Here is a 16,058-nt window from a genome sequence, read left to right on the forward strand (position 1 = left end):
ACTGACATTTCACTGCCCTAATCATTACAAGGTAGGTCTTTATAGCAGCTCTTACCTGTATTCAGTCAAGTTTGCTCTTCATCGACCTCCAGCAGCATTCTAGGCATCTTTTCACCCGCCTCAACTCCCTCAGCTCCTCCATAAACCAGGGGGAGCTGTGGGATCAGTAGGTGGAGAAAGGCTGCATAGGCATGATCTGATCCAAGGCAGCTGCTGCTGCCCTTACATTCCAAGTAGCAGTTAAGGGCTCAACTGGACTGTGGAGCAGACCATCAAGGATAACACCAATCTCCCTCTGGAAGCCCTTGGGATCCATTCGTCACCTGGGGTGGATCGATCAAATAGGTCCCACCTCCCTGCAGCAGGGGGTAGTGCCAGAGAATTCCATCATTAGCAGGGAGGGATCGGACCATGACAGAGGAGGGACTGAAACTCTCCCCAGTTCCAGATCACATTGCCACTGCTCTGACAGAAAAGCTAGATCACATGTACAACCCCTGTCCTGTGCCCTAGATGATTTTGGATAGGCCCAAATCTTCAACTGAAACAGCTCTTAAATATTCTTAGCATGATAAATGAAACACGTGTTCAATATACAGTATATAAATATTTCAAATTTGACTTTAAAAGTTTTAAAACACAACAGGTATTGTCTTAGACAATTCCTGGATTACACAAGCAGTACAAATGTCATTTGTGGTCTTGCCTTTTTAGTTCATCAGAAGACATCCATCCACCTCCAGGCAAGAATTCTAAAGATCAAATCTTCCACAACTCCTTTACATTAATGATACAACATGGAGCAAAGTTACACATGTCTTTGACTATAAAGTATTATTACTGACAAAATCTCACAGCAATTTCAAATAAATACCTGACACTGAAGCTATCTTTAGCTGCTTTGATTGCTTGAAGATGTGAAGCAATTGCAGAGAGGACTTCTATATCAATCCGATTGAATTCATCAAAACAACACCACACTCCAGACTGAACAAGCCCAAAGAACAACTTTCCCATCATCTTAAATAGAACGATTTATTAAGCATGACAAGTGGGGAATAAGGTCCCATGCAATTTATCACCTAGCCCATTACTCAAAAGTAAAACAGTCACATCTGCCTTTGTTTAGTTATTTAAGAGTAAAATAGTTACTCTACATGCACTTATGGAAGAGTTCTCTATAAGTTCTGTTTAAAAGCCTGCTTTGTTGTCCAGTATTGCTCATTCCACTGTCTCTAAGGTTGTGCTCAGAATCTGAGTAGCTTTTGGCCTGTTTCATATATCACTGGGCCTTTGGTTCTGTCCCAAATTGACATGATCTCTGCCAGCATCTAACCTTGCCTTGGTTAGCTGCTCTACAACTGTCCTCACCTGATGGTCTGTTGGGCCTTCTGTGGCTTGATTGCTTCAGCCTTGATGCTCAAGATATTAGTCCTCTCAACACCACTAAGCCATCTCTCACTGGCCTTTATGGGTAGGTTGCCAGGGTGAAGGAGGATGGGATTATTAAAAGGGAAAAAGCCAGAGACCATGCCAAGAAAGTGCCCGTGGCACATACGACAGCCATAGTGGTCATATTGGACTCAAATAGTAAATGAATGCTTTAGGCATTCTTAAAGAATTTAAACAGTGGGTGGCTACAGTCTGGTGCTTTGTTTGGAACTTCCTTCTACCATCTAAAAGATAAAGATAAAGATAAGCTAGTATGGTAGAAAGCATCTTGAAAAACTGAGGAGTGGAAGATAAACATCTCACTAGTTTGCTGTTGGAATAAAAGGATGCTTTGTGATGGGCCAAGCCCACGATGGCATCCAAAATGTGAGAATGTCTACAACATGCTCTAAAAATTCCAGATGTGCTAATCGTCCCAAAGGTTTGCCTACTCATGTTCTACATAATATCTTAAAATAAAACTGTTTTTCATACCTTATCATCCAAACCTTCAGAACAATTGTATGAAAGACAGAATTTTCCCAAAGCCTAGAGGTAAAAAAGTACAATATTGAGCAGAAGCAGTTTCATTTATTTAACTAAAAATTCTGATTAAGTATTAAATATTAAATAAGATCATATGCTTTCAGTTCAGATTTATCACACACATTTTATTATTTTACACCTTTCCTAGAGGGAGAGCTATGTTTTCAAACTTGAAAATGCAAATGTAATTTTGAAAAAAAAGAAAAGAAAGCTATTAAAGAAATAGGATATATGTATAAATGAAAGGGATGCCTTAACAAAGAAAAAGAATCTCTGGTAATTCAGAATGTCTGCTAGCATGAGCAAAGTATCTTTTCACCTTTAGATACACATGAGTTTTGTGGTATATTATAAATTTTTGGTACTTTGGTACATAAGCTTATGTCAAAAAGCTATTAAATTCTTTGGTAATGTTAATGTTACATATAGCTACTTTTCTAAGACAGTCACATTTAAATTGTTTGTATATTTTGAAGGTTCAAAAGAAATCACATTCTAAATGCAGGATTTAAAATAAACATTAGCCTGACTGCTTGAGGATCAGAGAAAGTACATTTAACTAACTTGCAATGAGACAATGAGGTCTGCCTGCCATCACTATAGTATTAACTGTGGATTCAAGCTAATCCCTAATCTAAACACAGTACATGACAGAACATCACATTTATTTTTCATAGCTTCATAATTCCTCCAAAGCAAAACAAGAAAGTATTATTCACTAGCAGTCAACAGTCAATGCACTGACAATATACAGTAAAGAATGAGAGCAATTTCATTTCATTTCCAAACAGGTGGATTCAGTTTAGCCTATGTAAACTGATATTAATATTGAACAGAAAAAGTTAAACTCCACTATCTTAGTGATTAACAAAGTAAAATTGCTGATCTCCTCAAACAGCTGTTTAAAAGTTAATTCTATTTGGCCCAAAGATGTAAAATTTATATTCAAGGTCACCTGTAATGAAAAGGTAGATATTATTTATTTAAATAAATTATTTATTTAAAGGTAGACATTATTTATTTAAATAAATTATTTATTTAAAGCAGTTTTACCTCATTCTTAAGCACTTCCTAAAGTGGCTTACAAAGTTTGATGTTCATCTTTAACATGTTAAGTATTGAGACTTAGGTATGTAATAAAAATAAGAATCTTTATGCCAAAAAAAAAAAAAGTTACAGCCAGCATCAATATAAGAAAAGAGAGCAAAGGCACCATTATTGAAAGTGAGAAAGGCACATCCATATTTTATCGGATACTTGACATATCAAGATGAAAGGGGGATAAGAAGTGTACACCAGATGAATGAGGGCTGGAGGGTTCTGGCAGTCCCTTAAGACCTGCCTCTGTTCCCTGGCTTGAGATTAGTGTGTCTGTAAAAGCCCTGTCGAGTCTTTTTTCTGAATGTTGAGAGTGCTATTTTAATCCAAGCAGTCATGTTGCTCTAGTTGTGTTTTTTTAACTTATGTATTGGATAATTAAAGAGAGGTTTTTGGGAGTTAAGTAGCCTTAACAAATCTAATAAATAAATAAATACCTAAGTGGCAGCTTGTAAATCAGGCTTGTGCAAGGCAACTTAGCACCCAACAGATTATAAAAGATCTGAAATAAAAGACCTCAGTGTAGCCTCCCTGAGCAGTTAGAGAATCCTCATGCTCTTGGACTAGATGCTTGGCAAGCTCTGGTTGCAAGAGTTAGGTGAGTGAATGGAAGAATGAATGTAAGAGTGAAAGTGAGGGCAGTGAGTATTCTATTTCAGTAAAGATTAGTAACACATGGAAGTTTGTGCTCATAACTCACTAAAAGATCCTAAGCTGCTTCTCTAATTAGCACTTAGGGAAACTAGGGAAAGGAATCCCACTGAGTGCTGTGTGTATGTTTTTTCTAAATAAATTCCCTTCCCCTCTTTAGATAGCTGTGCAAGATTCATTCCATCAAGAGGATCAATCACAGTCACTTGTGGACTGCTGATTAAAGCAAGGGAGAGGAGCTAGAGCACATGCTAAAAGAAGAGTGCCAGAACTGTGTTGTCCTGAAATACGTATTTGCTCTTAATTGTGTACAAAGCATACCATTACACCTTTTATAAAATGCATATTTTGAATAGAACACAGCACTTACTTTTGACAGATCTTTAACAGTCTCCGATTTTCCTGTACCAGCTGGACCAGCAAGACAACATCCTAGATTTAATTGTAGAGCTCCAGTAATGGATAACCAACATCGATCAGTAAGAGGAGTGATAACCAATCGTGGAGAGCAGCCTAAGTATTCATAACCATATTCAAAGGAAGCATAACCTTGAATAACTGTGCACAGGTTGTGTTCATGCCATTTGTAATGCAATTGCCTAAATGAAACATGTTTGTGTAGCAGTTAATGACTAGTAAAGATTATCAAATATTATAGCTATCAGATTATACAGGCATAAAAAGCCATAGTGTGGTAAGAAATTGAACTTTTCAGTATTACAAAAATCAAAAATCTATTAAGTACAAAGTTATGTTAAAAGGTTAGGAAAATGAGGTGTCTGAAAGCCAGTGTGGTATAGTGGTTAAAATACAAGACTAGGAATGGGGACTCCCAGGTTATAGTCCTTCCTCAGGCATGGAAGCTAGCTGGATGATCTTGGGCCACTCATTCCCTCTTACTCTTAAATAGTATCAGGCTTTGCAAACAGTGTCTGAAGAAGAAAATGTGTCACATCATGCACTGATGGTTTTGCCATATGAACTACATGAGCACAGTGGAAAACAAGTGAGGACAAACTCTAAGAAAAGTGGAAAATGAAGTATCTAAAATCAAGATTTTATTTTAGTGAGAGGAACATGAACAAGCTGTTCAAGCATGAACATACTGCATTGGCATGAGTTTCACCTCAAGATAAAAGGAAGCTTTTATGCATAATATACAACTCCAAATGTCTTATTTATGTGAAACATTTTTCTGAAATTCACATTCAAATGTCAAGATAAGCCAGATTTCTAAAAAAAGTCCTGGTTCATTGGAAAAAGCAGTGTAATTGTATGCTGCGCAATTGCTCTTTGCCTTTTCCAACCAGTGAAAGATACCACCCTTTCCTGCCAGTGGTTTATGGTAAGTTATAGTTATGCTAAACATAATAAGAAAATAACTGGTTCCTGTTCTTAGTACTTTCAGAGAAGGAGGAAAAAAGTCTTCATTTCCACTTGCTCCATACCAGATGCATCTGTTCCCAAGGACTGGAAAATAGCCAATGTGACCACAATTTTTTTAAAAGGATCAAAGAGCAATAAATGAAACTATAGGCTAGTTAGCTTGACATCAGATATGGAGAAAACATCTGAAAGCATCATTAAATATGCAAAAACATAGATCCCGCCTCACTGAAGAGAAATCAACACAGCTTCTACAAAGGTACTGTATTTGTCCGACTACTGTATAAGACGATACTTTTTTCTAAAATCCTTATGCTAAAAATTGAAGGGCATCTTATGCAAGGAAGTAAGCTGAGGAGAGAACTGCGTGGTTGCAAAACTGCCCATACTTTGTCTCTGCAAACAGGCTTCCTCCTATTGCTAGCCTCCAATCACGAGTGAAATAGCTTGTCTCTGCAAACAGGCTTCCTCCAATCACGAGCCTCCAATCACAAGTGAAACTGCCCATACTGTCTCTGCAAACAGACTTCCTCCAATCACGAGCCTTATGTAACTGACGTCAGCTGATGCTGAACAAACCAATTGGAGGAAGTCTGTTTGCAGAGACAAGCTAGCGGCAGTTTCACTCATGATTGAATGTAATCAGTTATGCAGAAGAGCATGGAAACAGAGCTGCAGAGAGACAGTTTGGACCTCGTCCCACCGAGTGTATCAGGTAAATGTTACCTAATTACTAAATAAAAATGTGTTCTACACTATCTTTAAAATATTGATTTCTTAATTTTGGGTTGGAAAAGTGGGGATCGTCTTGTACATGGGGGCGTCTTATTGATGGAAAAATACAGTAAATCTTGTCTAACTAAATTCTATACTTTTTAAAGGGTAAGATCCCAGCATGGAGAACAGAAATAGAAACAGCACACAATTGTACCTTCCGAGTGGTTTTCAAGAGTAGCTGCATGTAGAGAATGTTACAGTAATTCAGCCGAGAGGTGACTAAGGCACAAGTGATGGTGAGCAGGGCCTCCCAGTCCAGGAAAGGGCACAATTGGTGCACAAAATGAACCTGTGCAAAGACACCCCCAGCCACAGATGCCCAACTGCTCCTGAAGTAGGAGCTACAAATCCATGAGGATCTCCCAAATTGCGTACCAACTCTGGGGGAGTGCTACTCCATTAAGAGTCAAGAATGACAATTCACCAGACCCTGGAAGACCAAAACCTCAAAGCCACCGTCTTGCCAGAGCTGAGTCTAAGCCGGTTCCTCCCCATACAGGCCCTCCCAGAACATCCCACTGGCCTCATGAGAAACTTGTATATAGATCAGGAAGCCACAGTACAGACAGAACATGGTAAAACAGATTGGCTCCAGGTTGGCAAGGAGTGAGATACAGCCTCTCCCATATTTATTCAAGAGAAGCTGGATTTGAGGAAGATGAGCGTGGTTTTAAAACTGGAGGAATAAACATCAATAACCTGCGCTATACTGATGACAGTACCCTGATAGCCAAAAATGGAAAGGATTTGAAAGCTCTATTATAAAAGTTAAAGAGCAAAGGGAAAAAGTGAGACTAAAATTAAATATAAAGAGGACCAATCTAATGACAACAGGTAGAACAACCAGCCTTAGAACTGGCAGAGAAGATATGGAAGTGGTGGATAGTTTCTACTTTTTAGAATCAACCATCAACAGTAAAGGAACAAGCAGTCAAGAAATACACTGTAGACTAGCACTTGGTAGAGCAGCCATGAAGGCCTGGGAAAAGATATTCAAATGCTGTAAGGTCTTTACACCTACAAAGATCAGAATCATGCAAGCCATGATGTTCCCTGTGACACTTTATAGAAGCAAAAACTGGACTTTGAAGAAGCAGGATAGGAAGAGTATTGACACTTTTGAACTATGGTGTTGGAGAAGACTCCTGAGAATACCATGATAGCCAAGAAAACAAACAAGTGGATTATCATACAAATAAACCCAGAGTTCTCACTCAAAGCACAAATGACCAAGCTCAAATTGTCCTACTTTGGACACATTATGCAAAGACCTAGTTCTCTGGAAAAGGCTCTAATGCTGGGAAAGATGGAAGGAAAGAGAAGAGGACAACCAGCAGCAAGATGGATAGACACAGTTACAGTGGCAATGAGTGCACCATTGGAAGATCTGAAAGACCATGTTAGGGACAGATTGTCATCGAGAAAATCTATATAGTTACTAGGAGTCAAAAACAACTTGATAGTACATAATCAGTTGAAGCTTTCTTTACTTGGAGCAACAATATTGCTAATAATTTTCTGAAATTGAAGATTTATTCCTTGAATGTGTACAGCTGGAATGGGCAGACTTCTTGCCTGAAACTTCCTGAGGCAGAGTGAATTCTTCCCCTGAGTAACATGCACAAAGTCAATATATGAACATACATAAAGAAGGGAATAAGATTGCATCCAAAATTAAATAATATCTGTTTTGCATACTACATTCACATTTTAGTTTATTTAAAATACAGTAGAGTCTTGCTTATCTGACATAAACGGGCCGGCAGAACGTTGGATAAACAAAAATGTCGGATAACACACAGTAACAATTGAGTGCGGTAAAAAAAACAACCCCCCCCCCCATCTGCTGCGCCTGTTGCAATCGACTTTTGTGTTGTGGCGCCACCGTCAGAAGCAACAAGAAAGTACACTCATGCTCGCAAACAAGCGGCACACTTTTCTTGTCGCCAATTTATGCGTGTTGTTTTTTTTAGGGTTGTCGGATAAGACGGAATGTCGGATAAGCGAAGGTCGGTTAAACAAGACTCTACTGTACTTATTCTTAAATATATGTTAGCATTTAGGGTAATGTTTTAAACTATACCTTGTCCATTCAAAATCTTTAATGTCATTAATCTCTTGATCTATCAGTATAGATAATATATCTCTGTTATGGATGTACAAAGAAGCCAAAGCTTCTAATGTGCTTTGTTTGTGATAGGAAAGAACATCTGATGCTATCTCTGTAAGTTGCTCTAGAAGGTTGATCAGATCATCCCGGTCTTCTATCATCTCCTTTTTTGAATTAGAACTTGATAGGGCTGCTTCACATTTCTGAGTAAACTTTATGTGACTCTAAAAGTGAAAACACTATATTAGTAATGATAATAACATTTTAAATTATTTACTATACAATGTAATTCTTGAGACAGGAGTATATTCAAACATCCTTCAAAGAATCCCCATCAGACTAAGCCAAGTCACATTAAGATGAATTTCCCTTATTCCCCAAACCAGACTTGTGTAAGGGGAAAGAAATCAAATTTAAGCCAAAGAACAGAAGAAAGAAACAGAAAAATATTACAGATGTGGTACAACATAGGATAAGAAGAAACAAGTTGAATCCTAACAAGACAGAGGGACTGTCTGTCCCCAAAGCATCTGGTTCTTTGTCAGCTCCTATGCTTATTCTGGACAGGACTGTACTTCTCCTGAAACAGCAGGTCCACAACTTGGAGTTGTGGCTGGTGCACCAGTTGCAACCCTGTTTAAAATGGGAGGCCCTAGCAGCAGTAATTCATATCCTCATCATCTTGAATTTGGACTATGCAATACACTTTACATGGGCTGCCTATGTAGACTACTCAGGAACTTCAATTGGTGCAAACTGCAGTGGCTCACATCTATGTGGGTGACAGCCGCTACAACCATGCAATACCAGTTCAGTTGGGGCTGCACTGGCTACCAATAGGTTTCTGAGTACAAAGTGCTGGTTATAACTTATAAAGCCTCTCACGGCTTGGTTCTGAAGCATCTCCAGGACCACTTTCCTCAAACTGAATCTGCCTACATTGAAGATATGACAGTCTAAGGGATGCTTTAGTTCTCTGCTGTCTGAAAAGTTAGGGAGGAAGAGGCAGTTCTTTTCAATAGCAGCCCTCATTCTATGAAATATTCTTTACCCTGAAGTACTGATGACCCCCACCCTGCTGTCCTTTAGGAAAGAGGTAAAAACAGTACTGTTGTACAATTGGGTATTGATTTTCATCACCTTTATGAGAAAAGATTCATAGGTATTAGCTGTTTTTATTAAGGAATTGTGTTTTTATTGTTTTAGGTAATTATTGAAGGATTTTGTTTGTGATTTTACAGCTCTTATTTTGCAATTATATTTGATGGGTTACAGTATTTTGCAATGTCATGGGAGTGTTCTGGAATTTGGTGTCATACAAAAATTGTAATAAAATAAATACATCTAATATTTGCTGCAAATCTTTTGGAATCTTAGCCAACAAGATGGCATCAATTTCATATCCAGGTAGATTCATCTCCATAACCATCACAGTTCCAGTGTCACCATAAACTTTTCTTATATATTTATCCATAAACATTAAAGAATTAAGGGGACATCACATATCTGTTTTTCTCCCTGCTCAATATTGAACCATTTGCTAAGCTTTTCATTTATTCTCATGTGTATTTGACTTCCATCATCATCACCTCCTGTTGTATTTAGCAACCTATATTTGTGTGGGGGGGGTTGTTTTTGTTTTTTGTGCCTTCACGTCAGTGTTGACTCCTGGTGACTGCCTGGACAAGCCCTTGCAGTTGTATTTGTTGCATCATGTACTTTCTCTAAATCAACAAATATGGATAATCTTTCTCACATTCATACATTTCTCAATAACCTGCTAAAGAGCAAAAATCTGCTCTGCACACTCTGTACCCAACATAAAACCACACTGCCCTTCTGAAATATTGTGCACTGTCACCTTTCCAAGCACACTTAACAAACTAATCTGTTAGCAATTTTTGCATTCATTCTTGCTATTTCTCCCTTTGTATAGAGGAATAATATCAGCATTCTTCCAACTGTTAGGCACAGATGCAGTTTTCACTCACGTGTCAAACAAGTCATACAGCCACTCCCTAAGCAGTCCACATGCATATTTTATTATCTCTCCAGTTACAACATCTACACTTACAGCCTTAGTTTTCAAAATATTCTCACAGACTTTATAACTTCCTTTTCTTCCAATGTTTCATGGACATTGTTATGGTTTTCTCTAACTCCAAGCTGAGGCCCATAGTCCATCAAGTTGTCAGCCTCACAAGCCACAGACAATCAATTATTTGAGGCTGACCAGGCAGACAATCAGCAAGAGCAGGTGATGGTGGTTTCAGATGCTGAGGGGCTAGATCCTGGAAGACATCTAGACATTTGCTAAAATTGTCTAGTTTTAATCTATAGAAGAAGGTACTTGCTCTGAAATCTGGTCCTAAAGATGAATATCTATATAAGCATTTAGTCCATTTTCCCTTAGCACCCAATGCAATCCAACTGAAGGAAAAAATAATTAAGTATGTGTATAGTTAATATAGTTAAATAATATTATATTTTGCTTACCACAACTAATATCACCTGTCCTGGGTGGGTAAAAAACCATTCTTTAAATTCCATTTGATTCCATTCTTTAATTCCAACGTCTATAAACCTTAAAGTATATTATATAGAAAAACATGAAATCTTTGTAAAATTATCTTTTCCAAGTTACTAAGCTATCTCCCAGGTTACCTTAAAGGAAGGTTTCTGATAATAGAATTAGATTTTCAAGAGACACAGATATATTGCTCATAATATATAATTTCCCTTATAACAATATCAATATTTAGCATTCTACATGCTATACTAATGACAAAGAATTGCCACCAATAGCGCAAAGTGCAAAGATCCCATTAATATATTCTGGTCCCTGGTTCTTTTGTTTCTTTTCTCTTTTTCTTGTTTTCTGCACTTTAGATCTCTATTATTTCTTTTTTCTAATTTCTTCTTTTTTTCTCTTTTTTTCTCTTTTAATATTACTTCTTGTTAGTTTTTACTGTGTTTCTTTTAAAATTTAATAAAGTTATTATTATTTATATATAGTAATATAATCCCATCAATCTATTCTAGTCCCTGAGAGGGGACTTGGAAAATTATGCAGCCCTTCAGCTGGATTTGGTCCTTCATCTGAATGACCATGATTGCTCCCAATTGCCAATATGTATTTTAAAGATGTATTTGGTCTGAACAAACTGCATCTATTTACCCTTAAAAAAAAAAAAAAGGATGACTTGCTTTTTTGTAGTTAAAAAGTAAAAGATCAGCTGTGTTAGTCACTTTTCATATGATATAACATATACTTACTTTCTTACCATATTGTACATGGTACTCTCAACATTTCTAAGCCATTGTTCCACAGGACCTCTAATACGAATACCCCTATGAAACAGAATTTTAAAATTCATTTTTTAGGAATAAAGATGTATTTTAATGTCTATGTTTCATATTCATATAAATTAGTAAAAATATATCCTCCAACAGCAAGAATGGCCTATTTGAAAATAAAAATATAGTTTTGGAATACAACTTTATTTTCTCCAATAGAAGTGAATATGCATAGCTCAGGGTTGAACTGTGGAGTCCTTCTCTGAGCTTGGTTCTCTGAGCTTGGTTGTTTTCTTGCAAACGTTTCGTTACCCAGCTAGGTAACATCTTCAGTGCTAAAATTATTTTCTCCTGAAACCAAACCAACTTCTTAAGAACAATTAACAATTAACTACAGACCTGTGCCTGAGCCTGGGGAGTGTGGGACGGAGCCCATTTTTTAGCTATGTTGAGGGTTTTATATGATTCTCTAGCTGCTGTGTATTTATTTCTTGTTTTATTTTAATATCCGTATATATTTTATTTGTTTTTAATGTTGGGTTATGTACCTGAGATGGATGGCTATATTAATTAATTAATTAAATTTCATCCCGAGATTCCCCCCCCCTCCCCAGCTTTGTGGGGAGCACTATCTGCATGGCTGGAGATTCACCTTAAAGGTTAGCACATGCAGCATGTAAAAGCCAGCTTTTTTTCCCCCTCTTTCATCATGTGTCCTTCTCTCATTTCTCTTTGGATAGGTGGTCTGTTTCCTTTTTCTGCTGTTCTGGGTTGCTGCAGTACATTGCCGCAGTGCGTTTGCACTCATTTGAATAACCAATAACATTATTCAAACAAGTGCAAATGGACTGCAGCAACGCACTGCAGCAACCCAGAACAGCAGAAAAAGGAAACAGACCACCTATACAACATCTTCCAACAAAATGGATATCCATGCAACTTTATCAAAAAGTGCCTGTCCACTCAACCTACCACAACACAACCAACACAAGCCATGAAAAGTATAACAGAAATGTCTCAGAAACAACCAACAGGCTATTACACCACATGGCATCTCTGTAGCACACAAATCAACTAAAGCCCTCCAAAACATCCTAAGCAAACCAAAAGACCCAGTAGCCCAAGTAGAAAAAACAGGAGTCATCTACAACATACAGTGTAAGGACTGTAACAACCACTGTGTAGGACAGACAGGGAGAAGACTAGCAGAGCGCATCCATGAACACCGACTAGCAGTCAGAAGACACGAAGAGAACTCCTTAATCTCACTACACATGAACAGACTTAACCATAGTTTCAACTGGGAAACTGTCAGCATCTTAAACCAAGCTAAATCCAAAAATGTGAGGGAGTTCTTGGAAGCTTGGTATTCAGACAAGGCAGCCATCAACAGGCACACAGAGATAAACAACTTCTACACACTATTCAAAAGAGGCAATAAAAAGGAAACAAAAGACCAGAACATCTCCTCACCAGCAATCATCACCCAGATAAGCAGAGATTAACACCAAGATTATCACCAGACATATGATCAGCAGTAAACAATAACCTAATCAAGGAACTACCAGGGGGAAAAAATAAAACAAAACAAAACCCCCACCCCCACCAAAACTGTCAGGGCAAGCCACTGTATATAAACAGAGAGCAAACCCCATCCCATTCTAGCACTGAAGATGTTACCTAGCCAGGTAATGAAACGTTTGCAAGAAAACAACCAAGCTCAGAGAACCCCAAGGACTCCATAGTTCAATCCTGAGCTACACATATTCTCTTCTCTTGGTACATACACAGAAGCTTAAAAAGAGTTGTTACTTAACTGAATTATCTTACAGAGTTTCTTTCCATATCACCTATTTATAACACAATGTTAATAAAATGTCAACTAGGAATCTGTTCATTGATTTACAAATGAACTTGGAACCAAAAATATACTGTAGAACTGAAAAATGTTTGACTGTCTATGGAAACTGTTCCTTCCTGCATCTGATTTATATTTGATAAATTTAAAGTAACAGCATACTGTACTTTGGTACTAGAAGAATCTCTCCTTCAGCAGATCTAAACATTAAAACCACTGGAGGTCTCTGCGGTTGCGTCCGTATATATAATTTCTTCATATTTGAAAAACACTTCATAAGATGAGGCTGTATTACAGATATGAGGCAAATATTATTTATTTGATCGGTGAATTAAAAAGCAATGATAAAAATTATCTGTTTACTTTACAAACTAAAATATTACAAAAACAATAAAATGTAATAGTAATTAGCACAAGACATTAAAAAAGGTATGATTACATTAAAATGGTTAAACTGACAAAAGCTTAGCATTTACATGTACAAATTTGTAGATCTGATATTGAACATTACCTGCACAGCATCAGGATTTTTACTTTCAGCTACTATGTCAAGGAGTTCCACATTGCTGAGAAAATAAAATCTTGGGAAAATCATACGTTTAACTTCAAGATACTCCTGACAGAAAATTGGAAAGTAGACATTGTATTAAAAATAATAAAGTGAAATGAAATTATAAACTCTATAATGAGCTTGCTTTTCACTGGCTTCAGTTTTCTCAGAACCACCTAAGTGCAATCTTTAGCTCAAAAGACTGTGCAGCTAATGGGATCCATTTTTGTCTATAAGGTCAGTGGGACAAGATGTCACATACTCAGTAGTGTCCTGGCAAATGTTTAACAATCAGCTCTCCAGGTCCACTGCTGCCGCTGCCACGCCATACCACCAGTCATCAAAAAATGATCAGTGTGTCAGCCATTGTAGTTCAACTCTGCTCTCAAACAGTTCACAAAATTCCAGGAAGTGTAACAATCGACTCTCATGAGCCAATATGAACCAGCTCCAGCACACCACTGCATGTAATGCAGATACGTACATGTTTTATACATACCAGTATAAAACCTGTATCTGCAGTACATGACATCTTCACCCACTAACAATTCCTTGGTTAACAAAATGAAAAAGAACTTTTTGTATAAACTGTTGCTCATCTACTAGTTGTTACCTTTCTCATAGCAATGTAAAAAAAATGAATAGGATCATTATTTATTTTGGGAACAATGAAATGCTTTAAAAACCTAATATCTGTGAAATCCAGAATATAAAGCGGATTTGACCCATATCACCTTTATGAATGTGTGAAATAGAGCTTAATATTTCTTTGAATTTGACGGATGGCTGAATTTTATGCTATTCTTTCTATAAAGGTACTAAAATGCAACTTGGAATAAGCAATTTCAACATAAAATACAATCAAAAACTAATTTAGGTTAGAGTAAACAGATTAATTCTTCTCGCAGGCATTTAATATTTAATATGCTAACAATTATTTCAGTATTGTGTTTTTATTTGTGTTTTTTGCTTATATATTACTCTGAAAGCAATTGCCAACATAGAGAGACAGGCAGACAGATAAATGTGTTTGTGTATATGTGTGTGTGTGTGATAAATTTGTCTATGGGCATGACTTAAGGAAAAGAGGCCTCACTACATCTTAAAAGCTGCACTCCAGATCCTACTCATTTCTCCTACAACAACAACAAAATGCTATGTATAGGCAGTAGGTTGAGCATGAAACTGAGCAAACTGAGGGAGGCAGTGAAGGACAGGAAGGCCTGGCGCAATATGGTTCATGGGGTCACAAAGAGTCGGACACGACTTAATGACTAAACAACAACAAAAGGCAGTAGGTAGTCTATGTTTTCCTGCTCACAAAATTTTATTCATTGTGATTTAGGGAGTGCTGGTTCCTTAACAGTCATTCACCGTACTTTGACTTACCTCAAGAGCCTTCTGTATTTTTTCCAGTGATGCATTGTTGCTCTGCAGTATTTCAAAAATTCCACTAGTTGTAGTTGCCTTAAGAGCATTTGGAGTCTCTCCTACAAATTTCATGATTTCTTTCCATTTGTTATCAACTACAGAGAAGAGACTGGCTTCTTCTGGAAGCTGTCTGTTATTAAATCATATGTATATGTATATGATACCCATACATACATATATCATATCTATATATAATGTGTAAAGAACATCTAATCCTCCAAATTTAGATTTAGCAAATTCTTATGTATTAATATAATGTTAAGCCATGTGCTTAGATAAAGAAGCAAAATTTTTATGCTGGTTTTCCACAGCCAAAGATGACTTACAAAGAAAAAACATACAATATCACACCTGGAATTACAAGAATACAAAATAATCAAAGAATATATGGCATAGCTAATTACCCTAGAGCAGGATTTTCAAACTTTTCCAAGTCATTTAAAAAATAAATTTCCTGGAATTCCTGGTGTAAAGGTAAAGCCACTGGGGGAGATGGGCAGCATACAAATTAATTAATTAATTAATAAAGCTAAGCGATAGAAAACTGTCTGTGCTTTTTGCCCTTTTTTTGCCATTAGTCTTTCATGGAGCCGCATCAAGTTCTTGTGTTCTATGGAACACAGTTTTAAAAAACCTGCCCTATTTCTATTGTGGCAAATTCTATCCTTTGAGGAAATGAATTAGAAGTACTTGCCCTTAGTCTCGTTTGGAAAAGCATCAGAGAGACCAAGGGTACCAGCAGTATACTGTGGATCTCCATCATCAATGCTCTGAATTCCCTTGATTTTATCATGGTCCATATAGGGAGAACTAACACTTTTCCATGTATCCCAAAACATGTGCATACGCATTCCCCTCTTGCAAGAAGTAGCAGCAGCACAACACTCAGGTATAGTTCCTGAGCACCAGGGCCCAGTGGGATA

At 37.2% G+C, this 16,058-nt stretch overlaps 1 protein-coding gene across 1 annotated transcript in view; it reads right to left on the minus strand.

The window, feature by feature from the left end:
• The window catches only part of DNAH14 (dynein axonemal heavy chain 14), a 216,070-nt gene that overhangs the window by 130,426 nt on the left and 69,586 nt on the right, over positions 1-16,058 (minus strand). The window contains 9 exon segments of the mRNA XM_088132171.1: positions 875-1,020; positions 1,927-1,980; positions 4,097-4,325; positions 7,973-8,223; positions 10,496-10,583; positions 11,276-11,350; positions 13,322-13,440; positions 13,666-13,770; positions 15,094-15,265. Of these exon segments, the coding sequence (XP_087988297.1) occupies positions 875-1,020; positions 1,927-1,980; positions 4,097-4,325; positions 7,973-8,223; positions 10,496-10,583; positions 11,276-11,350; positions 13,322-13,440; positions 13,666-13,770; positions 15,094-15,265 (1,239 nt within the window).

The sequence above is a fragment of the Python bivittatus genome, unplaced genomic scaffold (genome assembly GCF_059951505.1).
Source record: "Python bivittatus isolate LINGU-HERP-01145 unplaced genomic scaffold, Pbiv_v1 ctg000020_np1212, whole genome shotgun sequence".
Classification (NCBI taxonomy): Eukaryota; Metazoa; Chordata; class Lepidosauria; order Squamata; family Pythonidae; genus Python; species Python bivittatus.